This window comes from Oryctolagus cuniculus, chromosome 3 (assembly GCF_051225735.1).
Source record: "Oryctolagus cuniculus isolate XC-2025 breed Fujian yellow rabbit chromosome 3, ASM5122573v1, whole genome shotgun sequence".
NCBI classification, from domain to species: domain Eukaryota; kingdom Metazoa; phylum Chordata; class Mammalia; order Lagomorpha; family Leporidae; genus Oryctolagus; species Oryctolagus cuniculus.
In genome coordinates, this window is record NC_142869.1 from 8880434 (window position 1) to 8906326 (window position 25893).

The window sequence follows — 25893 nt, forward strand, 5'->3', positions numbered from 1 at the left end:
TTGTGAAGTCTTACTTTTTTTGGGTACTTTTATTTAGTGTTTACATGATACTTTTTTCTGTATTTTTAGATTTCCTTGAGGTTGGAATATTTAAAGTCCAGTCTTAACTACAGATGATGTTTTACCATCTTATTTATTTTTGAACAGGCAGAGTTAGAGAGAAAAAGGTCTTCCTTTTCCATTGGTTCATCCCCCATATGGCCACTACGGCTGGTGTGCTGTGGCTGGTGTGCTGCGCCGATCTGAAGCCAGGAGCCAGGTGCTTCTCCTGGTCTCCCATGGGGTGCAGGGCCCAAGCACTTGGGCCATCCTCCACTGCCTTCCCGGGCCACAGCAGAGAGCTGGCCTGGAAGAGGGGCAACCAGGACAGAATCCGGCGCCCCAACCGGGACTAGAACCCGGCGTGCCAATGCCGCAGGCGGAGGGTTAGCCTAGTGAGCCGCGGTGCCGGCCCATCTTATTTTCTAATTTATTGTGTTTATATGACTTTGTTAAATTTACTTATTTATTTTTTAAAGATTTGTTTGTTTATTTGAAAGAGTTACAGAGAGACAGAGGCAGAGAGAGAAAGAGAGGTCTTCCATCTGTTTGTTCACTCCTTAAACGGTCACAATGGCTGCAGCAAGGCCTGTCCGAAGGCAGGAGCCAGAAGCTTCTTCAAGTCTCCCACACGGGTGCAGGGGCCCAAGGACTTGGACTATCCTCTGCTGCTTTCCTAGGCCATAGCAGAAAGCTGATCGGAAGTGGAGCTGCTGATACTTGAACTGGCACCCATATGGGATGCTGGCATTGCAGACAGAAACTACCTCCTATGCCATAGTGCTGGTCCCTACTTTGTTATATTTAATTAAGATTTGATTGTAGTCTTTGTGTGCCTGTTTTAGTAAACAGGATCTCTAACAAGGTGGGTGATTAATCAGTATCTTTACTTGTAGAAAATACAAAGACCTTAGAATAGTAATTAAGTTTACTTAGCTCCTCTGGACTATAAAAGCTTTCATTTACTGTGATCAATTTAAAAAAATCTTACCAGATAGGGTAATTTTGCAGAGTTAATGTTCACTTGCATTTATCTGTTTTACCTTTGTTTTTTCTTTGATCTCTGGATTTTTTTTTTTTTTTTTAAGGATTTTTTATTGGAGAGGTAGAGTTACAGACAATGAGAGGGAGAGACTGAGAGAGAGGTCTTCCATCTGTTGGTTCACTCCCCAGATGGCCGCAATGGCCAGAGCTGCGCTGATCAGAAGCCAGGAGCTTCTTCCCCGTCTCGCACGCTGGTGCAGGGGCCCAAGGAGTTGGGCCATCTTCTACTGTTTTCCCAGTTCAAAGCATAGCTGGATTGGAAGAGGGGCAGCCAGGACTAGAATGGCGCCCATATGGGATGCCAGTGGTGCAGGCGGAGGATTAACCTACTGAGCCATGGAGCTGGCCCCAGATTTTATTTTCATATTCTGGATTTGCTTTCTTTTTGGTAGAAAAACTCAGTCTGACCAAAAGTTCATTCATAAAAGATAATTTTGCTTGAAGTAGAATTCTTTGCTGCCATTTAGTTTTAGTATCAGGAAGAAAATATAATTCTCCTGCCTTGTGACTTCCATTGTTGTGTTAGTGAGCTGTTAGTCTGTCCAAAAGTTGAAATTCCCCATTTTTTTCTTTGATATTTAGTAGGTTCATTATGACTTACTTGTAAATGTCTCTAATTATCCTGTTTGGAATCATTTGGGCCCCTTGAATCTCAGGATTGGTATCTTTCATCAGTTCTAGAAAATTCTCAGCCACTATTTAGGTATACATTTGCCATGTCTGAATAAACATGTTTAATCTCACTTGGTACTCAGCCTATCTTCTAATTTTTAATATTTTGTCCTTTCTGTGCTGTATTTTGTTTTTTTTTCTCCTCTTCTACTTTGATAACTTATTTCATTGTCAGACATGCTGCCAGACTTGTATACTGAGTTTTGTTTTTCTTACTGATTCTGTTTAAAATCCATGTTCCTTTTAATAGGTTTTCTAATTTCTTTAATGTTGCTTTTTTTTGTTTATCCTTTATATCTTTAAACTTAGCAAACATTTTAAGATCAGATAATTCTAATTTCTGAAATCTTTGTGACTCTGTTTCTGCTATTTGCAAGTTTGCCTTGTTGTGTGTCACCTGTGTCCTATTCATTGTTTTTAGATTATTTGTAGTGTTTCTCTGAGATCTTGAATAAAGGTACCTTTCCTTCGAGAAAGTTTGCTTGTCCTCTGTCCAGTACTTTGCTGGCCCTGAAACCTTGCTGCATGGTGCAGTGTGGTCCTCACCCTGGCAGGAGAGCTTGTTAGAAACACAGCACCTTTGACTTCCTCTCTGCATTTTACTAAGAATCTAAATTTTAACAAGATCCCCAGGTGATTCTGAGGCATATAAATACTAAGCAGCGTTGCATTAAGAAAGATTTGAAGTTTCCTTGGCTTGGAGGCAGATGTGTCACAGGAAGTTATGTTTAGGATGCCTGCATCCCACATGGGAGTGTAGGGGTTTGAGTCCTGCCTTTCCTCTGATTCCATCCAACTTCCTGTTAATGTGCATCCTGGGGGCAGCAGATGATGGCTCAAGTACTTGCTTGGGTCCTTCCACCTATGTCGGAGTCCCAAAGAGTTGGTGACTACTGGCTTTGGCTAGGCCCAGCTCCGCTCTTGTGGGCATTTGGTTCATGAACCAGAGGATGAAGATGCATCACACTCTTAAATAAACAAAGTAAATTTGAGTGGGTGGTGGTTTGTGAGGGGAGAACGTAGTATTAAAAAATTAAAATTTTTACCTTGAAATTTCTTGGATCACCTAACTAATATGAAATTATTTCTTCAAATCTTGAGGTGTAGATTTTTTCTCGCTCTCCCTCTTCGCCCCAATCTCCATTGTTGTCTCCCTCTGTGCCCCTTGATGCAATTGGGTATGGTATTTCTTATCTCAATCCTGAAGGTGTATCTATCTTCTGTGCCCCTTCCCCCACCTTATTTTTTCAGTTCATGAAGACTTAAAAAGTTTGAAATCAGGTTCTTATTTTGAGTTTGGAAGGTAGGATGGGGAAAGCTAATAAAGTAAGCATTAGTTAGTCCTTAGGGAAATATGTGTTACAATTCCAATAATTCCAATAAGATATCACCAGATACTCATAATGGCTAACATTTAAAAGACTGGTAGTACCAACTGTGGATCAGGATATGGAGCAACTAGAACTTACATATTTGGCAGTACTGTAAAATAGGACTGGTGCTTGAAAAGTTACTTTATAATATAGATTCGACAGTTCATGTTATTCAAGGGAAGAATATTTGTAGCAGCTTTAGATTTAATAATCATAACTTAGAAACAGCCTCTGTGACCATCAGCAGAAGCATGGAGAAACAATGTGATACATACAAGAGTACTTCAGAAAGTTTGTGGGAAAATGGAATTATGAAATAAGATTATTTTGATGTAATAATAAATATCCATGCATGTGAGGAGGGGACTTAAGAAAGTTCACAGTGGGGACAGCATTGTGATGCAGCAGGTTGGGATCCAGCTCCCTGCTGATGTTCCTGGGGACGTAGCAGAAGATGACCCAAGTGTGTGGACTCTTACCATCCATGTGGGAGATCTGGATGAAGCTCCTTGCTTCAGCCTGGCCCTGGCCTTTGCATTTATTTGGGGATGAACTAGCAAGGGGAAGATCTCTGTGTCTCCCTCTTCTGTAACTCTATTTCAGATAAATAAATTTTTATAAAGAAAAAAAAATTTGATTTATTTGAAAGTCAGAGTTAGGAAGAAAGGCAGAGAGAGGTCAAATAAATAATTTTTTAAAATGCTTACAGAAAATACGTGTTATCAAAAGCTAGGTGTGGATTTCAGAATTTTTTTTGCATTGAAATATAGCTTAATTCTGTTTTACATCAACTTTTCCAAGTTCTCTTATACAGTGCAGTACTATTCAACAGTGAGAGTATAAACAATACCCTCAAGCCACGTGGAGTAATCTTGGGGTATTGGGCTGACTGCAGGAAGCTGGATTCTAAGGATACGACTGGCAGTTTTTCATTGTGGGATGTGGGAGAGTCATGTAAAAAATGCAAAAGAGTAGAAGATAATAAAAAGCATGTACATAAAGGCATTTAGGTACATATTCTATTTCTATAAAATTCTAGAACAGGCAAAACTAATCAGGTGAAGAAAATGAGAATAGCAGTTGCCGCACTGGGAGGAGAAATGCAGTGATAGGTACCTGATAGGATTTGGGTTTTGTATCACAACTCAGTGAATTTTTAAACATTAAAAATTTGTTTTTTATTTGGGAGACAGACACATGGAGAGGATCTCCCATCCACTGGATTACTCCCCAAATGCCTACAACAGCCAGGGCTGGGCCCGTCCAAAGCCAGGAGCCTATAACTATCTGGGACCCCTGCATGGGTGGTGGGAACCCAAGTACTTGAGCCTACTTCCTAGGTAGGCAGTCAGGCAGGATTTTGGCTTGGAAGCAGAGAATAGGGCACTTAAACATGGAATGAGGGCATCCTGAGCTACAGCTTCTAACTACTGCCCCAATTGCCCCCCCCCCACTGAATTTTATACATAAGATTTTGCATTTGACTGTATCTAAATTTAACTGAAAACATGAAACAAAATTTAAACATTTATGATACAAAATGTTTTGATGCCTGCAACTTTTTTTGAAGTACATTTGAAAAATAGAATGGATGGCTGGACAGCTAGCTGCACTGCCAACAAGAAAAAGGTATATAAATGAGCAGCTGTGGATTCGTATATACTAATGAATGTAAACAACTCTACCGTAGAAACTGTGGTGAGATTATGGGTGTTGAGCATTTTAAATTTTTACATGCTTTGAAAAATTTCCTAGTCAACTGTTGATGAGAGACGATAGTGTGAAATTAATGTGTAAAGTTCAGGAAGGGAATTGGATTTGTGTAATAAGTTTTAGAGATTTTCTTCTGGGGTTTTTTCCTCTCTTGGAAGCCCACCTCCATGCTGCTCTGGCTGGAGGTCTTTGACTCTAATCTTGCTTTTAAAATTTTTTTTCTTCTATGTTTGTACTCATTTGAATGGTAGCCTTAGCCTTATTGTGTTGAATATGAATATGACTTTGCATTTTAAATGTGAAATCATTAGATATAAGTTATTCAGCTGAGAAAATTTTGTTTTAAATTAGCAAACTTGAGAACCATTGGTCCTTATCTATTTTGGTGCGCTGAAGACCCCTTTGTAGCTCATCATTATTACCTCTGTATCCACTAACATAAACATACAAAAAGGATTCTGTGCTTGGTTTGGGGAAAAGGCATTTGCTAATCTGTTCACCTGGGTAGCTGAGTTTTATACAGTACTTTAAGTGCCATGTTTAAGGCACCTAAGATTTAGAGAACATATAAAGTGTAACTGGAGGAGATGTTTAGATTTTACCAGCATGGAATACTAAGAGTTGGTTGAAAGATTTAATTGTCTGTCTTATGAAGTTTACTGCTTGTTAGGTGGTTGCACCTCTTATAAGATTTGTGCATAACTTCTTATAAGAGGAATCCATACTTCTGTGTTCAGGATCTCTGAAGACAGGATCATGGGAAAATAAAAATCACTGTGACTATTTATCAAATGGGTGGGGTACAGGAGTTGTTTCCTTTTGTTACCTCATCTCTGAAAGGCATTCTTTTCTTTGGTAACCTTATACTGAGTTAGAATTGGAAGATAATGATTTAAACGATGAATTAATGAAGTATAGGTTATATATATAGGTCAAGGATGATTTGCTTTATATGCATAAGCTTAATTTTTTCATTTCTGATTTTTTTTTTGACAGGCAGAGTTAGAGAGAGAAAGGTCTCCCTTTTTTCATTGGTTCACCCCTAAAGTGGCTGCTAGGACTGGCGAGTTGCGGCCGGCGCGCTGCACTGATCCAAAGCCAGGAGCCAGGTGCTTCCTCCTGGTCTCCCATGTGGGTGCAGGGCCCAAGCACTTGACCCATCCTCCACTGAACTCGCGGGCCACAGCAGAGAGCTGGACTGGAAGAGGAGCAACTGGGACAGAATCTGGTGCCCCAACCGGGACTAGAACCTGGGGTGCCGGTGCCGCAGGCGGAGGATTAGCCTAGTGAGCCGCGGTGCCTGCCAATTTCTGATGTTTTTGAAAAAGATTTATTTATTTGAAAGGCAGAGTTAGCAGGGAGTGACAGATTTTTCAGCTGCTGGTTTACTGCTCAAATGCCTACAGTGGCTAGGGCTAGGCCAAAGCCGAGAGCCTGGAAGTCCATTTGGGTTTCCCATGTGCGTGGCAGGGGCATAGGCACTTGGGCCATCTTCTGATATTTTCCCAGGCCCATTACCAGAGAGCTGAAAGGATTGGAAGTGGACCAGCTGAGACTTGAACCTCCACTCATGGGATGCTAACTTTGCAGGTGGCAGCTTAATTGGCTGTGCTACTGTGATGGCCCCCAAAAGAGACTGCTCTAGGTCTGGCATTTGGCCTAGGGGTAAGTCCCAGGTTAGGGCCTAGGACAATTACATTATATGACTGTGCTTGGGTACATGTGGTGACTGCTCCCAATTGACCTTCTTGCTGATTCAGAGGGCTCTAAGAGGCAACTGTGATGGCTGAAGAAATTGGGTTCCTGCCACCCACAATAGAGACCTGGATTGAGTTCCTAAAACCCGTCTTCTGCCCGGCTCGGGCCTGGTCCAGCCATATCTGTTTTGGGCACTTGAGAGGTAAAGTGGATGGGTGCTCTCTTTTTGCTGTCTCTCTGCCTCTCAGATGATGATAGACAGTTCCTTAACTGTGGGGAGCAACTGAGACTAGACCAAGTTACTGGAATTAAGACTTACTCTATGCATCTGCTCTCCCACAATATGGCGCTGGGGAGGAGTAAACTTCTACGCAGCTGCCTCTCGCCAATTTGACTGATAAGCTGTAGGAGCTGATCCTGCTCCTGACTGGAGGAGAGCAGCGTGCTCGGCGTGTGGGCAGCAGAGTTGGGATTGGTGGAAGAGGACTATAAAGGAGGAGAGAGACAACATGCACCGGGAACATCTAAGGGGAACACCTGAGCAGCTCCTGAGAGGGCCTGCCGGCAGTGTGGCGCTCCTCCGCGGAAGCGGGGCAAATGGCAGGGGGTGCCACCCCTCCATGGAGGTGGAGGGGTCAGCAGCCAACCCGGGAAGGGCCGAGCAGACAAAAGAACAGCGCAGGGTCCTGTGTCATTCCTCCGCAAATGGGGGAGCGACACTTAACACTGACGAATACCCAGTGTTCATGTTCTATCAATGCCTGTATTTTGTTGATGTCTGTTAGAATTTAATATGTAGATTCTCTTTTTCCTCTTGGAGTATTTTACTTTGGGTTAGCTTTTTTTATTATTATTAAAGATTTCCTTATTAAAAGAGTTACACACAGAAACAGAAAGATCTTCCATCTGCTGGTTCAATCACCAGATGCCAAATGGCCGCAGTGGCTGGAGTTGGACTGTCCTGAAGCCAGGAGCTTTTTCCTGGTCTCCCATATGGGTGCAGGGACACAAGCACCTGGGCCATCTACCGCTGCTTTTGCAGGCCATTAGTAGGGAGCTGGATCCGAAGTGGAGCAGCCAGGAATCAAACAAGTTCCCATATGGGAGGCTGGTGCTACACGTGGTGGCTTTACCTGCTGTGCCACAGCGCTGGCCCCTTGGGTTAGTTTTTGTAACTTAATGCAAAATAGCTGTTACCTCGACTGGACAAATGAGGAAACTAAGGCATAGTTAAGAAATTGCTCTAGCATGATTTAAGAAGTTATTTCATGGTTTGAATTTACTTTGGAAATAAGTACTCTTCATCCTTTCTCTATGTTCTCCATTATTGACATTTAGGTATATTTTTCCAGCCATTTTTCTTAAACAGGTAGTTTTTTCCCTTTTTAACCTTTGTGTTTCAGCTTAACATATCCCTTCAAAAAGCTGTTATTTGGACTCAACCCAAAGGACCATTTTATGTCCTCTTTCCTTTATTCTCTACTGCCTATTTTTCAACTGTCCTTCATGACATTTACCAATTGTTTTGCCTTCCTAGTTAAGCATAAGCTCCATCTTGACAAAGATTATTATTTATAAAGTTTATTTCTGTACCTATGTGCAGACCCAGAAAAAGCTCCAGGCTCCTGGTTTTGGCCTGGCATATCCATATGGGATGCCGGCATTGCAATCCGTGGCTTAACTTGCTACGCCACAATGCCGCCCCCACTCCCCTCACCTCCCCCAAAAAAGAGAATTTTGGCACTTGGGAAATAGGCCTTCAAACATTTGTTAGAGGAGTTGCTAGTGTTCTGTCCTTGGATATCTGTTTAGTATATATACATTTACCTCTTTGCTTTTGAGGACCTGTAAGTATACCCTGGAATTGATCAAGTGTACTTATTAATAACCATTCCCCTACTGAGAACATTTGGATTATTTCCCTTTCTCTCCTGGTCATATTGCAGGGAGCATTTTGATTATATACATTCTGGTATACTAGTACAAGTATTACTTCAGCTTTGATTCCTAGAAGGTTCTTAGAATTGAAATAGCTGAATCTTAGAGATATGTGTGGCAGTTTTTATTTATGGGATCTGAAGGAGTCATATTTACGTTGCAAAGGAATAGGAGATGATATGTAGTGATACCAAAATATAGTGGTGTAAACCTGTGTCAGATCTCAAACTTAGCTGATATTAGAATAACAAATTGGTTATCTTTTAAGAGATTTATTTATTTGTCCACAAAGAAGGAGAGAGAGAGAAAGAACTTTCATCGCTGGTTCATTCTCCAAATGGCTACAATGGTTGGGTTTGTGCCATGCCAAAGCCAGGAGCCCGGAACTTTGTCTAGGTCTGCTATGTGGGTGCAGGAGCCCAAGCACTTGGGCTATCCTCCACTGCTTTCCCAGGTACATTATCAGGGAGCTGGATTGGAAATGGAGCAGCTGGGACCTGGACTGGTGCCCAAATGGGATGCTGGCATCACAGGTGGCAGCTTAGCCTGCTATGCCACAATGCCAACCTCCCAAATTGGTTATTTAAAAAAAAGTTTTATTCTTCTTATCTCCTAGTAAGGCCCAGGTATTTGAATTAAAAAGCAATAATGACTTAGATTTGTGAACAATAACTTTAATATTTTTTGTTGGTTTGCACATCTGGCATAATATAGAGGCAGTCATTAGCACCTGCTTCTGGTGAAAATCCTAATCTAGAAATGTGGGGCACTGGCTCTGTAGAGTATGGCATTCTAAATATGATTTGTGGGCCCTCGCTGTGGCGTAGCGGGTAAAGTCGCTGTCTGTATCCCATATGGACGCTGGTTCAAGTCCTGGCTGCTCCAATTCCAATCCAGCTCTCTGCTGTGGCCTGGGACAGCAGCAGGGGATGGCCCAAGTCCTTGGGCACCTGCATCTGTGTGGGAGATCTGGAAGAAGCTCCTGGCTCCTGGTTTCAGATCGGTGCAGCTCAGGCCATTGCGGCCATTTGGGGAGTGAACCAGTGGATGGAAGACCTCTCTGCCTCTCCTCTCTCTGTGTAACTCTGACTTTCAAATAAGTAAATAAATATTAAAGAAAATATGATTTGTTTTATAATTTGAAAAACATTTTTGAGACTTTCTTACTTTGAATATATGAAGGGTCTTCAGAAAGTTGATGGCAAATGCATTTGGAAGAAACTGCATGCATTTAATTTAAGTTTATTTTTTACTTATTTGAAAGATGGAGATCTTCCATCTGCTGGTTCACTCCCTAAATGCCCACAACTGGAACTATAGCTAGGCCAGGCCAAAGACAAGAGACAGGAATTCTGTTAGGGTCTTCTACTTGGGTGGCAGGAACCCACAACTTTGAGCAGCCATCTTCTGCTCCCCAGTGTGCACATTAGCAAGAAGCTAGATCAGAAGTGGAGGTGAGACTTTATCCCAGGAACTCCAATATGGGATGTAAGTGTCCCAAGCATCCCAAGTGGCAACTTAATCTGTTATGCCACACTACCCACCAGGATTTCCTTCCTTTCCCTTCCCTCCCTCCCTCCTTATCTCCCTCTCCATCCATCCATCCATCCATCCATCCATCCATCTCTCTCTCTCTCTCTCTCTTTCTTTCTATCTTTCCATCCATCCCCCGCCCATAGGATCCTGTTAGCCCATATGGGATGCTGGCACTGAAGCAGTGGCTTTAGCTGCTATGCCATAGCTCCAGCCCCGCCCACTAGTATTTAAAAAGTATTTTTGTACCAAAGTAAACTTACCTTTTGATTCCAGTTTTCCATGGACTTTATGATGTACCCTCATAATTCTTGTGGCATGCATGATCTTAAAAATGTCACATTGTACATTATTTACATTATGTTACATTTTCTCCCTAACTTTTGAGTTAAAACTCATGGCTTGTTTTCCTCTGAGTCTAACCATAAAGTTAGTGATATTTTTTCTTGAAGATTTCTGCAGGTTGGAACATGATTGATGGCAGGTTACATACTCTTGGTTTAGAAAGGATTGTACCAATCCATGATTATTACAATGTTGAAATATTTTTTATTGCTGCAAAGCAGACATAGGCTTTCTAATTTAAGCTGTGTTAAAGAGATTAACCTCTGTGATCTCATTATTATTTGGAGTTCATAGCAGTGACAAGAACATGAATTTGAAATGAATATTGCGAAAGTATGGTGCCTTATGCTATGTCTGTATGGGCTAAAGGTCATTTACCAAAGTTGTTTCTGTCCTTAGGGAGCACCTTGCTGTAATCTACTTTGTATTTCACTTTAACAACTGATCCTTAACCAGGCTGGAGTCTGTTCTCCCTTCCTTGGGGGAGGGCTGTATTTGCATATCATTCTCTCTGAGTAGCTTTTTCCTTTTGATGATCAACTGTTCCTAAAAAGTGGAGTTGTTAAAAATTATTCCTTACAGAGATTTAACATGTTCCATTTAAGAAAAGCTGAAATTATCGTTAGAGTCTTATAAAATTTGGAACACAGGACTATTTAATACCTTTTTTCCTTTTGTCTTTATTTGTGGGTAGATAAAAAAGTACGTCTTTAAGAGGATGTACTAAAAATGCTAGTGATAAGCTGACCTACTGCCCTCACCAACTGGCTAGTTTTGGTGAACTGCAAGATTGCAGACATGTTAAAACTGGGTCTCTGAACCATTTTTGGCATGTGGGCTAAATGTTGCTGACTATAGTCTATAATCTTTGAGACTTTAAGAAGAATAACATTAAGTCCAAATAGTATTCTGAAGGATTACACGAGCTATACGAACTAAGACAGGATTTATATATTAGGGAATCAGTTGCTTTGTGTGTTAGAAATACTTTGGCTGTGTGATAAATTGATCATCAGAGTATGAGCAAAGTAGACTTTACATCTGTTTTTGATCTTGTTGATTGTCACTTTCATTTCTCCTTGCTCTTTTTATAATCTGTTAATCAGATAAAATAAGCTAGGCATGTTCTCACTTGCTTCCAGTTGTAATCTTCTTGTGCCTCAGAAATTGATAAACTTTCCTTCTTCTTCCAACTTTATGCTCTTAAATTTCCCTCATCCCCGCCCATAGGATCCTGTTAGTAAACTTATACTTATTTCGGCTCCTTTTCTTAGTAATTCTTAAACATTACAGAGTTTGGCTGGTGCTGGGGCTCACTTGGCTAATCCTCCGCCTGCAGCGCTGGCACCCCGGGTTCTAGTCCCAGTTGGGGCACCGGATTCTGTCCTGGTTGTTCCTCTTCCAGTCCAACTTTCTGCTGTGGCCCGGGAAGGCAGTGGAGGATGGGTCAAGTGCTTGGGCCCTGCACCCACATGGTGGACCAGGAGGAAGCACCTGCCTCCTGGCTTTGGATCAGCACAGCTGCTGGCTGTAGCAGCCATTTGGGGTGGGGAGTGGGGGTGAACCAATGGAAGGAAGACCTTTGTCTGTCTGTCTCTCTCTCTCTCTCTCTCTCTCTCTCTCGGTCTAACTCTGCCTGTCAAAAGATTATAGAGTTTGACATTTGGCTTGTAAATAAATATATAGTACAGAACTGCTAATTGTACATTACCTCTTTCCTAAATCAGAGTGAAATAGTAGACTGTCCCAAATGGTTTTATAGAAACTTTTTCTTTTTTTGGTCATTTTTTTACTCCAGTTTCTTTTATATTCATAATAATGGACTTGTGGACATCCCCCTTTTTCAGATTGTTATTTAATTATACTTAATGGGCACTCATTCCATGCTAACTATCATGTTCAGATAAAGTTTTAAGAGCCTTATTTACATTGTGTCTTATAGTTAGACCCTAGAATTTATAACTGAGTTTAACCGAGAAGGAAATATAGGGGAAGGCAAGGTAGTTGTCGATCTTTTTAAGTAACAGAGCCAGGATTTGAGCCCGGAAGAGGGCCATGGAGCAGCAAGCTCCTTGGGAGTGGCTCTTGTCTTCTTGCCTTTGCACCTCAGCACCATGTTAAAGATAGGCTTACTTGGAGTTTCCTTATTTGTACAACAGGAATCATGCAATGGCTTAGGCTCATTGGCATACTTAAGTTTTGTTATTAGAGTAAACAAATTTATTAAACTTTATACGGATTCGGTTTATTACCATTGATATTTGTCTCCAAGTTCATAATCTGAGGCCAAATCCAGCTTCTTTGGAAGATCACATCTAGATGGAATCCCCAAGAAATTAAGGGGAACACACCGCACAAGCATGATTCACTTTCAATATCAGTTCCAAAGGCTGAAAACTTTCTGCAGATACTGTGTGGTACAAAATAGCTTTTAAAAAATTTATAAAAACTTATGTATTAACTTTATTGGAAAAATAATGTATCTTTAGAGTTGTCTCTCAAATAGGTACTAAGTAATGATTATAGGAGAGTAATTACATATTAACTGACTCTTGAACCATTTATGATTCTGAACCTAGTTTCCATACTTTGAACATTTGACTGGGAATTGCTACCACATCCTAAAATTACTTTTTGCAGTTAATTCTTTAAAGATGTATTTTTTCACTTGAAAATCAAAGATAGACCATCTCTGTTCATTCACTCTTCGAATGGCTCTAGTAACAAAGGCTGGGCAAGCCTGAAGCCAGAAGCTGGGAACTCCATCAGGGTCTCCTGTGTGGGTGGCAGGGGCCCAAGTACTTGAACCATCATCCACTGATTGCCAGGCACAGTAACAGGGAGCTGGATTGGAAGCTGAGTAGTGGGAACTCTGACCAGCACTATAGTATGAGATGTGGGTGACTGCCGCATTGTTAAATTTAAGAATCAGTTTTTTTCCCTCTATTTGAAAGGCAGAGTTACAGAGAGGGAGAGACAGGTACAGGCGCTGGTTTGTGTCCTGGCTGCTCCACTTCCAATCCAACTCCCTGTAATGTGCCTGGGAAAGCAGCGGAAGATGTCCTGAGTGTTATGGGCCCTTGCCACCCATGTGGGAGACCAGGAAGCTTCTGGCTCCTGGCTTCAGCCTGGGCCACCACCAGCCCCATTGAGTCATTTGAGAAGTGAACCAGCAAATGAAAGATCTCTCTCTCTCTCTCTCTCTGTGTGTGTGTGTGTGTGTGTGTGTCTCCTCCTCTCTCTGTAACTCTTTCAAATAAATAAAAAAACTTTAAAAAAGTTTGTTTCGTATACTTTGAAAGACAGAGTGGCAGAAACAGAGAAAGTCTTCTGGTGTATACCTTAGATTCCTACAGTAGCCAAGGATGGGCCAGGCAGAAGCTGAGAGCCTAGAACTCCATGCTGGTATTCCACGTGGATGACAGGAACATAAGTATTTGAGTCCTGACTTGCTGCCTTTCAGGGTACCCATTAGCAGAAACTCCGCTGGTAGTGGTGGTGCTGAGAATTAAACCAAGTGCTGTGATACGGGATGCAGGTGTCCCAAGCAGCAGCAATACCTGTTGTGGCACGACACCTGCCTCACATGTCTTTCTTTTTAATTTTTTTTTTTTTTAAAGTTTCTTTCCTTTCTTTTTGGGAAGGTAGAGAGACCGATAGATCATCCATCCACTGGTTCAATCCTCAAAGGCCCACAACAGCCAGGGTTAGGCCAGGCCAAAGCCAGGAACTGGAATTCAATCTGAGTCTGCCATGTGGATGGCAGGGACCCAAGTACTGAAGACGTCATCTGCTACCTCACAGCTGTGCATTAGCAGGGAGCTGGATCAGAAGTGGTGCAGCTGAGACGAGAACCAGCACTCCAGTGTGGCCTGGGAACATTCCTAGTGGAGTCCTAACTGTGCCAAATGCCCTACTCCTACTCCTCATATCTTGGAGGGACCTTTTTATAATGGTGCATGCAAATTTGATCCTTGTCTCTGTCTTTGAATGTTTACGTAGTATTTTTTTTAATTCAGTGCTTACACTGGTAATATGAAATCTTTGATTAAAGCTAATTTAGTAAATGTGAGTGTGTGTGACAGAAATAACCTTTTCTGTATTATTGGTTCAAAATATAACTCAAGAAAACCTTTCGTGTTACAATGCAAAGAATCTCTTAAAACAGTAATAATTTTAAGTATGATTAATATGCATTGTTTGGTACCAGTTTCTGTAATGTTACATCGTTTGTTGTCTTCCTTCTCCAGTAAATAGAAATAATGAAAGAACTCTATTTGGAGTTCTGAAATGGAGGCTTAAGAGACTTTGTGAAAAGTTTGATATATACAAGTCCTCATTCTTTATATCATAGTAATATTGGGTTGTTCTGTCAGTTAAACTGCTTTTCTGAATATCAGCATTTTATCTGTTCAGTAATTAAATTTTTATAGAAAGTTCAGATTGGTTAAGAGTTGTGTTTTGAGCTGAGTTGTTACACTTACAAAATACTTTGACAATTTGTCCTTCCATCTAAAGCAGATAACGTACTGGCTTTACAGAATAGGTAAATGAAATATAGAGAGAAATTGTCCAAGGTTTGGCCAGTAGAATGGATATTGAAATCCAGGTTATCTGAGATGGTTGCTAAGTTTTGTTTTATTTAAGATTATTTTTTTAAAATTTTTATTTGTTTAAGAGACATAGTTACAGAAAGGTCTTCCATCCGCTGGTTCACTACGCAAGTGGCTGAAATGGCCAGAGCTGGGCCAATCCGAAACCAGGAGCCAGGGGCTTCCTCTGGATCTCCCACGTTGGTACAGGGGCCCAAGCACTTGGGTCATCTTCCACTGCTTTCCCAGGCCATAGAGTAGATAGCTGAATGGGAAGAGGAGCAGCCGGGACGTGAACTGATGCGCACATGGGATGCCAATGCTGCAGGGAAGGCTTAGCTTACTACGCCACAGGGCTGGCTCTGGTTGCTGAGTTTTCTGTATGTGACCTGCTTTATCTTCATTTCTCCATTAAGATAGTATGATTTTGGGGCCGGCGCTGTGGCGCAGCGGGTTAACGCCCTGGCCTGAAGCGCTGGCATCCCACATGGGTGCTGGTTCTAGTCCCGGGTGCTCCTCTTCCAATCCAGCTCCCTGCTATGGCCTGGGAAAGCAGTAGAAGATGGCCCAGGTCCTTGGGCCCCTGCACCCATGTGGGAGACCTGGAAGAAGCTCCTGGCTTCGGATCAGCGCAGCTCCAGCTGTTGCGGCCATCTTGGGAGTGAACCATCGAACGGAAGACCTCTCTCTCTCTCTGCCTCTCCTCTCTGTAACTCTGACTTTCAAATAAATAAATAAATTTAAAAAAAAGATAGCATGATTTTATAGTTTCTTTTGTATTTTTTATTTCATTTGTTATTCATAGCAATACTGTCAAGTTGGCATGACATATGTTTTTAATTCTATGAGGAATTTGGAACTAAGAGGTTGTGATTTATTTGTACAGCTTTATTTAAACTACTTTAATACCTGTTCTGTCACATAACTTAAGCCAAGGTGTTTTGACTTCAGGTACAGTGCTTGTTTCTGTACAGGACATGATACATGGAAACAAAGACATTTGTAACTGTGCTTTGTATTTTTGACTTGAGATTTCTTGATATGTTCTATGAAAAACCTAAGTTAATTTGATTTGCTGGATTCTGGACCCGCGTGCTTTGCTTTTGGTATAGTCCTAACATTTTCTAACATATTCATTAGTCAGACTTCACAGCTTAATATGACAGTGGCCCGAAGGTTGTAAGGTCAAGTTGTTGAATACAATTTCTGTTTACCTTTTAGTATACTTATTTTTTGTGTTATGCTGTGTGCATTGGATAAGTTTTGGTTTTCACCTTTTTTCTTTCAGTGAATGGTAGTGTCTAGAAAGGGTATGTCCCTTCAAGAGAGAGGTGCCAATGTCCAACCGGCCTAATAACAATCCAGGGGGGTCACTGCGACGTTCACAGAGGAACACTGCCGGGGCCCAACCACAAGACGACGCGGTAGGAGGAAGGTATGTACCTCGTGGCAACCTGAGAATGAATTGACAGCAAAGAGGATGTTTTTGAAAACCTCATTATGGGGACCAAAACTGGAATGGTTCACTGCAAATGGACTTTTTTCCTAATTTTTGAGCCAAATATCACAAAACTATAACCGTGAACTATTTGTAAAGCATTCTCCAATATAGGCTCAAAAAATAGTTCAGTTTTTTACATCGTCAGATATCTAATTTAGGGTCACTAGCATAATGGTGTTACGTTTTGTTTGCCCCTTCTCCTCACTTTGCAAAACATGCTACAGCACATCTAATAACCAGTGTGGTTTTTACCCTATGTCTCTCTGTGTGTGTGTTTAAGATTTTATTTATTTCTTTGAAAGGTATAGTTAGAGAGAAATGTCTTCATCCATTGGTTCACTCCCCAAATGGCTGCAACTGCCAGAGCTGAGCTGATCTGAAGCCAGGAGCTTCTTCTGGGCCTCCCATTCAGGTCCAGGGACCCAACCCCTTGGGACATCCTCTATTGCTTTTCCAGGCCATAGCAGAAAGCTGGATTGGAAGAAGAGCAGCCAGGACTGGAACCAGTACCCATATGGGATGCCCGCACTGCAGGCAAAGGCCCAGCCCTTTATGCCACAGTGCATGCCCCCTGTGTGTGTCTTAACTCAATGACAGTTTATTGAAAGGAAGCTTCATTGGTTTTAGGAACTTGAGTTTTGGTACTTGATTTTGATTTTTTTCTCATCATGCTTTTTGTGGATGTCTTTGTTAGTGTCAGTTTTCTGAGCATTTTGTTAGTGATCTAGTGTTGGTCTTTTTAGTTATAATAGTTGTATGTGGGCTGTTGTGAAGAATTAGATGTATTCTGTTGAATGTAAAATTTCAGATCTGAGTCTGCCATTCTTTAGGAATTATTCAGAACTCTACTTGCAAGGTCTACTGTAATCCAGCAACAGAGATCATGTTTAGTTTACAGCCAATGTGGGTTAAATTCTGATAGGATTACTTGATAAACAGTTTGAATCATAACAGGATATTGTCTGGCAAATTGTAAAAAAAAAAAAAAAAAACCCTCCAAAAACTTTACATATGAAATGTACAGAATAAATTGAAACACACTGTGTTCACAGTGGTTAAGCATGTAGACTTTGGACTAAAATAGCTGCGTGTGATTTCTTTCTTTGCCATTAAACAACTGTGTGATTTTCTGTTAAGGATTTTGGGAAACCTCAGTTTCTTAGTCTACACAGTGGCATTTCTGTTTTGTAGCATTATTAACGTCGTTATTGTAGTTTGCTAAACTCTTAACGTGATGGTCGGAAGATGGCCCAGGTGCTTGGGCCTCTGCTGACCATGTGGGAGATCTGGAAGAAGCTCTTGGCTTGAGTCTGGCCCAGTGGTGGCTGTTGGGGGCCATCTAGAGCATGAACTGATGGATGGAAGATCTCTCTCTCTCTGTAACTGTTGATTTTCAAGTAAATAAATAAATGTTTTTTTAAAAAATAAGAATATCATTCTCATAATAGAAATATTACATAATTTTAGAGAAATTTGAACATATGGAAAAGTTAAAAGAAAAATGTCACATTTGCTCAATCCAGTTAGAGTGGTTGCAGGTGACATAGGTGTATTTTTCCTTGGTCTTTTGAAACTGCATGTATATATGTGCATGTTACTTTTTCACGCATGCTCTCTCTCTCTCTTTAAGGTTTTTGTTTATCTGAAAGGCAGAGATACAGAGAGAGAAGCCAGGAGTTGGGGGAGATCAAGAGAGATCTTCCATCTGCTGGTTTACTCCCCAAATGGCAGCAACAGCCAAGGTTGGGCCAGGCCGAAGCCAGCAGCCAGGAACTTCTTCTGGGTCTCCCATTTGGGTTCAGGGGCCTAAGTACTTGGGCCGTCCAAAGTGCATTAGCAGAGAGCTGGATTGGAAGTGGAGCAGCTGGGACTTGAACTGGGTTTCCAAATGGGATGCCTACACTGCAGGGGGAAACTTAATCTTCTGTGCCACAGCACTGGTCCTGTAACTTTTGAACGATACAGTTTTATATGTATTAAAGTTGTATTGACTCATGAACTGACAAACATTTTGGTTTATCATAATGTATCACTTCTAAAATCCACAGTGGTATTTCAGCACTGTTAACTGTTTCTATAAATCTACAAAACGAAATATGATTTTAGGGCCTGCTTTGTGGCATAGCAGGTAAGTGGCAGCTTGCTGCTCCACATCCAATCCAACTTCCTATTAACTGGTGCCCTGGGAGGCAGCAGGTGAGGGCTCAAGTACTTGGGTCCCTGCTACCCACAGAGGAGTCACAGATGGAGTTCTGAGGCATCCTTAAACAGCAGCTTAAGCAGTAGTCCAAATGGCTGGTCTTCAACAATTTTCTTTCTTCCTTCCCTCCTTCCTTCCATTTTTTTGGACAGGCAGAGTTAAACAGTGACAGAGAGAGAGACAGAGAAAAATCTTCCTTTTTCCGTTGGTTCACCCTCAAGTGGCCGCTGCATCCAGCACACTGTGCTGATCCAAAGCCAGGAGCCAGGTGCTTCTCCTGGTCTTCCATGGGGTGCGGGGCCCAAGCACTTGGGCCATCCTCCACTGCACTCCCTGGCCACAGCAGAGAGCTGGCCTGGAAGAGGAGCAACCGGGACAGAATCCGGTGCCCCAACCGGGACTAGAACCCTGTGTGCCGGCGCTGCAGGCGGAGGATTAGCCAAGTGAGCCATGGCACCGGCCGCCAACAATTTTCTATTTGTTATTATTTATTTAAAAGTTAGAGTGACAGAGAAATAGAGATTGATCTTCCATCCCCTGGTTCATTTCCTAAATGTCCACAATGCCTGGGGCTGGGCCAGGTCAAAGCCAAGAGCCAGAAAGAAGCTTCTTCTGGGTCTTTCATAGGGTGGCAGGGACCCAGCACTTGGGCCATCTTCTGCTTTCCCAGTGGACATGCCTGTATGGGATGTCAGCATTGCAGGTGGCAACTTTAACCACTGCATCACAATGCAGGTCCCTCACAGTTTTCAACTTAACGTATCTTTGAACAAAGAAATTCCTCATTAAAGAAGGCCATTTTATCTATTATTTAAAAAAAATATATATATGTGTTTACGTTTAGGAGGCAGAGACAGTCTTTACCTTTGATAACTCTGTCACTAATTTGTGTGATTTTCCACATAATTAAAAGTTGTTTTAAACCATGTTAGTTTTTTAATTATTATTATTTTTTAAAGATTTATTTGAAAGTTACAAGGAGAAGTAAAGACAGAGAGAGAAGTCTTCCATTAGCTGGTTCACTCCCCAAATGGCTGCAGTGGCTGGAGCTGAGTTGGAGCTGATCTGAAGCCAGGAGCCAGGAGCTTCTTCCTAGTCTCCCGTGTGGGTGCAGAGGGGCCCAAGGATTTGGGCCGTCCTCTGCTGCTTTCCCATGCACATTAGCAGGGAGCTGGATCAGAAGTAGAGCAGCCAGGACTCAAACTGGTGTCCATATGGGATACCGGTGCTGTAGGTCAGCACTTTAACTCACTGTGCCACAGCGCCAGCCCTTAAAACCTGATGTTTAAATGATTGGTGTTGCCAGAGGTAGTGTAAAAAAAAAAAAAAAAAAAAAAAAAAAAATCAATCATTTGCAACAAAATGGAAGAATCTAGAAAACATCATACTTAGTGAAATAAGCCATTCCCAAAGGGAAATATATGTTCTCCCTGATCTGTGACAACTAACTGAGCACCTAATAGGAAACCTATAGAAGTGAAATGGACACTATGAGAAGCAATGACTTGATCAGCCCTGGTCCTGACTGTTGAGGACCAGCTTATTTTATTCTTTTTACTATTTTCTTTTTCTACTTAATACCATGGGTTGAAGTCTTTACTTAACATAGAATTATTCGTAGGTATTTAAATCCAATTGAAAATTGATCCCTGTAAAAAATAAGAGTGGGAATAAGAGGGGAAGGAGATACACAATTTGGCACAGGTTCCCATGGACTTACCCCTCAGGGTAAAGCTGAAAACTTGCCATGGAACACCAAACCCCATCAAGTTGGGAGGTACTAATGCCATCTTACTAGATAAAATGATCATTTTAAGTGTATAACTTATAAAGATAGGAGTAAGTGTCAGAGGGATCACATACATAAGACCAAGTGTCTGGGTATAACAATAGAATTAAAAAGGAGAGAATGATCCAACATCAGAAGCAAGCCACATAGCAGACTCATAAAATGAAAATGCCCTAAACAGCACTCGAGACTCAGAATTAGCCCTTAAGGCATTTGGATCTGGCCAAAAAGCCCATGAGAGCATTTTAGGCATGGAAAGCCAATAGATACTGTGGCAACAAATGACCTACATGAAAGATCTCTGTGAGTCAGATCCTGATGGAAAGAAGGGGCCATCAAAGGAGGAGATATCTTTTCTCTAAAGGGAGGAGAGAATGTCCACCTTGCTTATGGCCTTGTCTAAATACTGAGGGAGTCTATGGACTCCAAAGGCTTCCATAGCCTTGGCAGGTCATGTTAAGAGCCTTGGGTGATCTCTGATGTCATACATAAGAGTATCCATTGTTAAATCAACAGGAATCACTGTGTACTTGCCCCCCATGTAGGACCTCTGTCCTTAATGAGTTGTACTATGAGAATTAACAGTAAAACTAGTCTTCAAACAGTACTTTACACTTTGTGGGTGCAAACTTGAAAGCTTTACTTAATGTAGAGTTGGTCTTCTGTATGTAAGGATAATTAGAAATGAATCTTCATGAAGAAAGGCATGGGAGAGGGAGTGGGAGGGGGACGGGAGTGGGGATGGGAGGGCGGGTATGGAGGGAAGAACTGCTATATTCCAAAAGGTATGCCTATGAAATTTATATTTATTAAATAAAAGCTTTCTAAAAAAAAAAAAAGGCTTGGTGTTGCATGGCTGTCTCATAATTTAATAGTAGCTTTGAATATTTAGATACGTTTTCTGTTTGTTTTTACGTGGATAACTGTAATCATTGGCAAGTTATAGAAATTTATAGCAAAATTTTTATCCACTTAAGAATATAATTTAGGAGATACTGGCTCATCTAAATATTATTTTTCTTCTTGACTTGGCTTTTTTTTTTTTTTTTTTTTTTTTAAAGATGTTTATTTTAAAGGCAGAAACCTAGTGGTTTTTCCTCAATTGCCTCCAAGAGCCTGAGCTGGACCATCCTAAAAATAGGAACCCAGAACTCCATCTGGGTCTCCAGTAGTGGGTAGCATGGACCCAAGTACTTGAGCCTTCACCTGCTGCCTCCCAGGGTACACATTAATAGGAAGCTGGATTGGAAGTAGAGTCTGGGATTCCTGTAAGTGATTGTGGACATCCAGAGTGATACCTTAACTGCTATGTGAAAGGCCCTTCCCTTAACTTCTTTTGCTTGTAATAGAATTTCAGGACTGGAAGGAACTTTGAAGATCTTCTTATCAAACCCCAGGCTATTTTGATTAAATCTTAAAAAAAAAAAAAATTGGAGTAAGAGGGAGAGACAGAAAGAGATCTTCTATCCATTGGTTCACTCCTAAGATGCTGCAACAGCCAGTGGTGAGCCAAGCCAAAGCCAGGAGCTTCATCTGGGTCTCCCTTGTGAATGATAGGATTGCAAGCACTTGGGCCATCTTCTGCTTTTTCCTGGTCATTAGCATGTAGCTGGTTTGGAAGTGGAGCAGTGGAGCAACTGGGACAGGAAGCACCACCCTAATGGGATGCCTGTGTTGTAGGTGGCAGCTTACCTGCTGTGCTACAATGCCTGCTCACGAGAGAGTTTTGAGCCTTGTAGAGTATGCTGTATTAACAGTGATCTCTTCTGTAAGGCACCACTGCAGCAAATTTTTATTTGAAGTCAGGATTGGCATTAATTGGAAGAAAACAAGTAATTATGACTATATTTTTGTTCTCACGTGGCTCCTGTTACCAGCTTCCTTAAGTGAAATGCTGTTATGGTGGCTTTCGTTTTTAGAAAACCACTGCCCCCCGCCCCACACTAAAGTTGGTAGTTTTTAAACTTATTCTTAACGAATTGAGGTAATTTCCAGTGAGTTAAAATAGCTTGAGATTTCCTTCAGTACTTTTGATCATATTATTCTCCAGTTAAAATATTAGCCTGCTGTATCCCAGATCTTATCTTATTGAAACCCTACCCTTTTTCAATGTCTAGAGACAAATTTCTACTTTGACTTAGTTTGTACTCTTCTCCAGACTCAGAAATCTTACAGAAATCCCATAGCACTTTGGGCCACTCTCAGCACATTTATTATGGCATTGTTAACATGTGGGGAATTCCCAGGAACTTTAAAGAATCCAGTATCTGCCCAGCTGCTCCTGTTCTGTTTGTCTGTTGTTATTATGTTCCCATTTCAGGCCTACTCTAACTTCTGGCTCACTTTAGTAGGCCTAACTTCGGTCTTCTCATCTTCTCAACATAAGTTCAGTCATCCTTCTTTTTGACTTTTTAAAAACATGTCATTTTCTTGGGAACAAGGAAGGAATAAGTAACATCCGTGATACTTTTTGTTCTGTCTGATACTTACTAATGTGCCAGTAGCCCTCTTTTTGTGGAATGGTTTCCCATGAGTCTTGAGTGGCAGGTATTTCTTTCACTAAGTCTGACTGTGACCCTGGTTAGCTTTTGCCTAGCCTTTGACCAGAGCTGACAGAATTTACAGTACGTCTTCCTGAGCATAGTGATGTGTGATCCAGGCTGGGGATATTGGAAGCTTTAGCTTTGTATTTTCTGATGACAGAGGTAGGACGATGTGAATTTGAAGTTGCCAGACTGCCATTTGTCCTGCCTAATGGAAGAAGACGGGCAAGCAAAGAAAAGCAAAGATGTTGGAGAATAGTTGCGTATATTTTTTAAAATATTTATTTACTTACTTGAAAGAATTAGAGAGAGATCTTCCATCTGCTGGCTCACTCCTCAAATGGCTGTACCTACCAGGCCTGGCCAGGCTGAAGCCAGGAGCCAGGAGCTTCTTCCAGGTCTCTTAAGTGGGTACAGGGGACCACGCACTAGGAACCATCTTCTGCTGCTTTCCCAAGTGCGTTAGCCGGTAACTGGATTGGAAGTGGAGCAGCCGGGGCTCATAATGGATGCCAGCGCTGTAGACTTTGGCATAACCTGCTGTGCCACAATGCTGGCCCAAATAGTTGGGTTTTAAAGTTCTGACAAGTTTCAATTCCATACTAGTTCTTTGGAGCTGTGTTGATTCCTCTCTAGGCTTGATTATTCCACTCTTGTTTAGATCCTGGCGATAAGCTTGTTATATTAGTGAAGCTTCTTTTGGCGGTTTTAGAGCCCTACCTTAAAATATTTTCAGGGGTTGATGGATTGGCATAGTGGATAAAGCTGCCATCTATGATGACAGCATCCCATATGGGCACTGGTTCGAAACCTAGCTCCTCTATTTCTGAACCAGCTCCCTGCTAATATCCCTGGGAAAGCAGTGGAAGGTGGCCCAAGTCCTTGGGCCCTTGCACCCACATGGGAGACCTGGCCTGATCCAACCCTAGTTGTTGGCAGCCATTTGGGGAGTAAACCAGCGGATCGAAGACTCTCACTCTGCCTTTGAAAAATCAAAAGTATTTGCAATACAAAGTTGATATAAGATTATATTCATTACAACATTACAACTAAGTACCTTAATAGTAAGCACAGTGCTTTATAGCAGTTAAGAAATAGCCTATGTTGTAAGTAGTTCCAACCTAGTAGGGGAAATGGGCATTCAGGCTCTTATTAGAGCCAGGTGAAACATTTCTAGTCATGACCTCATTGATCTGGGCTCTGAAGGCTGAAGCAACAGTTGCACAGCAGATGGTACTCACCAGCTATATTTGTCTTTACTTGACAAGTGCACTCATTGGTTATTTCTAGATTTGGATATTATAATTTTTCTTTATCATGTACTTCTTTACTTCCAAGTCATAGGTGTTCTCCAAATGCTAGTGCAGGTTACAAATTAGGAGATTTCTTTTCTATTGGCATGTGTAGGTCAAGAAATGTGACTGTCTAGGTTTACTGAAATGATGGTGAAAACACTGACTGTTGTTGAAAGGTAGAGTTGAAATAGGGCATAGTTATAAGGTGGACTGGGTTATGCTTTAGTTACAAACAACTCATAAATAGATGTTAGTAGTTTATCCACTAAAAAGTCATCCGTCCTAGAATATCCCTCTGCAGGTCCTGCTTCATAGCAGCACGTCCAGATGTCCACATTTTCTGGTGTGTTGCCAGTGCCCTTGTCAAGGCTAAAGTGTATGAATTTTCCCCTAGAAGTGATCTTTTTGGTTCATATTTCCTTGACCAAAGTGCATCATACAATTGCATGTAAGTTCCAAGTGGTTTGAAAGTACCCTCTAGGGTAGGCACTGTAGTACATTAAGCCACCACTTGGGACTCCTGCATCCCTGTGTTGGAATGCCTGGTTTGAGCCTCAGCTCTTTGGAGGAGGCAAGTTTCTGATTCAGCTTTCTGCTAATATGCCTAGGAGGGTAGCAGATGGTAGACCAGGTACTCTGCCTTGTGAGATGCGGATGGAGTTCCTAGCTTCTAGCTTTAGATTGATCTTGTCTCAGCTTTTGCAGGTATTTGAAGAGTGAACCAGTAGATGGAAGATTTCTCTCTCTCTGACTCTGCTTTCAAATAAGTAAATAAATCTTAAGAAAAAAAAAAAAAGTACCATCCCGCAATCTGGAAAGAAGAGAAGTACTTACGATGTACCTATTACAAGCTGTTTAAATATTTTGCCTTCTGGCCGGCACCGCGGCTCACTAGGCTAATCCTCCACCTGCGGCGCCGGTACCCCGGGTTCTAGTCCCGGTTGGGGCACCAGATTCTGTCCCAGTTGCTCCTCTTCAAGTCCAGCTCTCTGCTGTGGCCCAGGAGTGCAGTGGAGGATGGCCCAAGTGCTTGGGCCCTGCACCCGCATGGGAGACCAGGAGTTCCTTTGTTCACTCAGATGGAAGTTCAAGGTTCATCTTGTTTGGGAGGAGAAGAATGTTATGGGGAAACTTGATGTGATGTAAAAATGATTTCAGTGCCTTTCATGACTGAATTTTGATCCCTTTTTAAAAATAATTTATAGTAGAATTGGCTGGTAATTTGTAACTAGCTCCCTTCAGTAATAGTAAATCTTACTGCTGTAATTTTAACTGTAGAATCATGTTTGCACACACTCTTCCCCTTTCAACACTGCTTTGGTAATGGTGGGAAGACTAGTCTGTCCCATCAGGCCTTGGGGACAGGGAGAAGATTTAGAGTGTTGTGTTAAAACATTGACATGGTTACCTTGATCTAAGGAGAAACAGTACTTTCCTTTGGTTGGGCACTGTAAACATGTGATTCTTAATTATACTTGTTTTTCTTTCTTGGGCTTAGAAAGTAATTTCATATATTTTATGATTTTTTTTTGACAGCATATAGCTCCTGTTTTAATCAAGAGTGAAATGGAACCCAAAAGTCATCTTTAAACGTACAGTGATACTTTTTAAAAGTTTA

At 41.6% G+C, this 25893-nt stretch overlaps 1 protein-coding gene across 40 annotated transcripts in view; it reads left to right on the plus strand.

Annotated features, from left to right (window-relative positions):
* Positions 1-25893, plus strand: part of TRIP12 (thyroid hormone receptor interactor 12) — a 150121-nt gene that overhangs the window by 22276 nt on the left and 101952 nt on the right. For all 40 annotated transcript variants that reach the window (XM_051849049.3, XM_089329771.1, XM_070070086.2 and 37 more), the window contains exon 2: positions 16236-16382. In XM_051849049.3, coding sequence (XP_051705009.1) covers positions 16285-16382 — 98 coding nt within the window. In that variant the 5' untranslated portion in view covers positions 16236-16284. The remainder of the gene's footprint in view (positions 1-16235; positions 16383-25893) is intronic.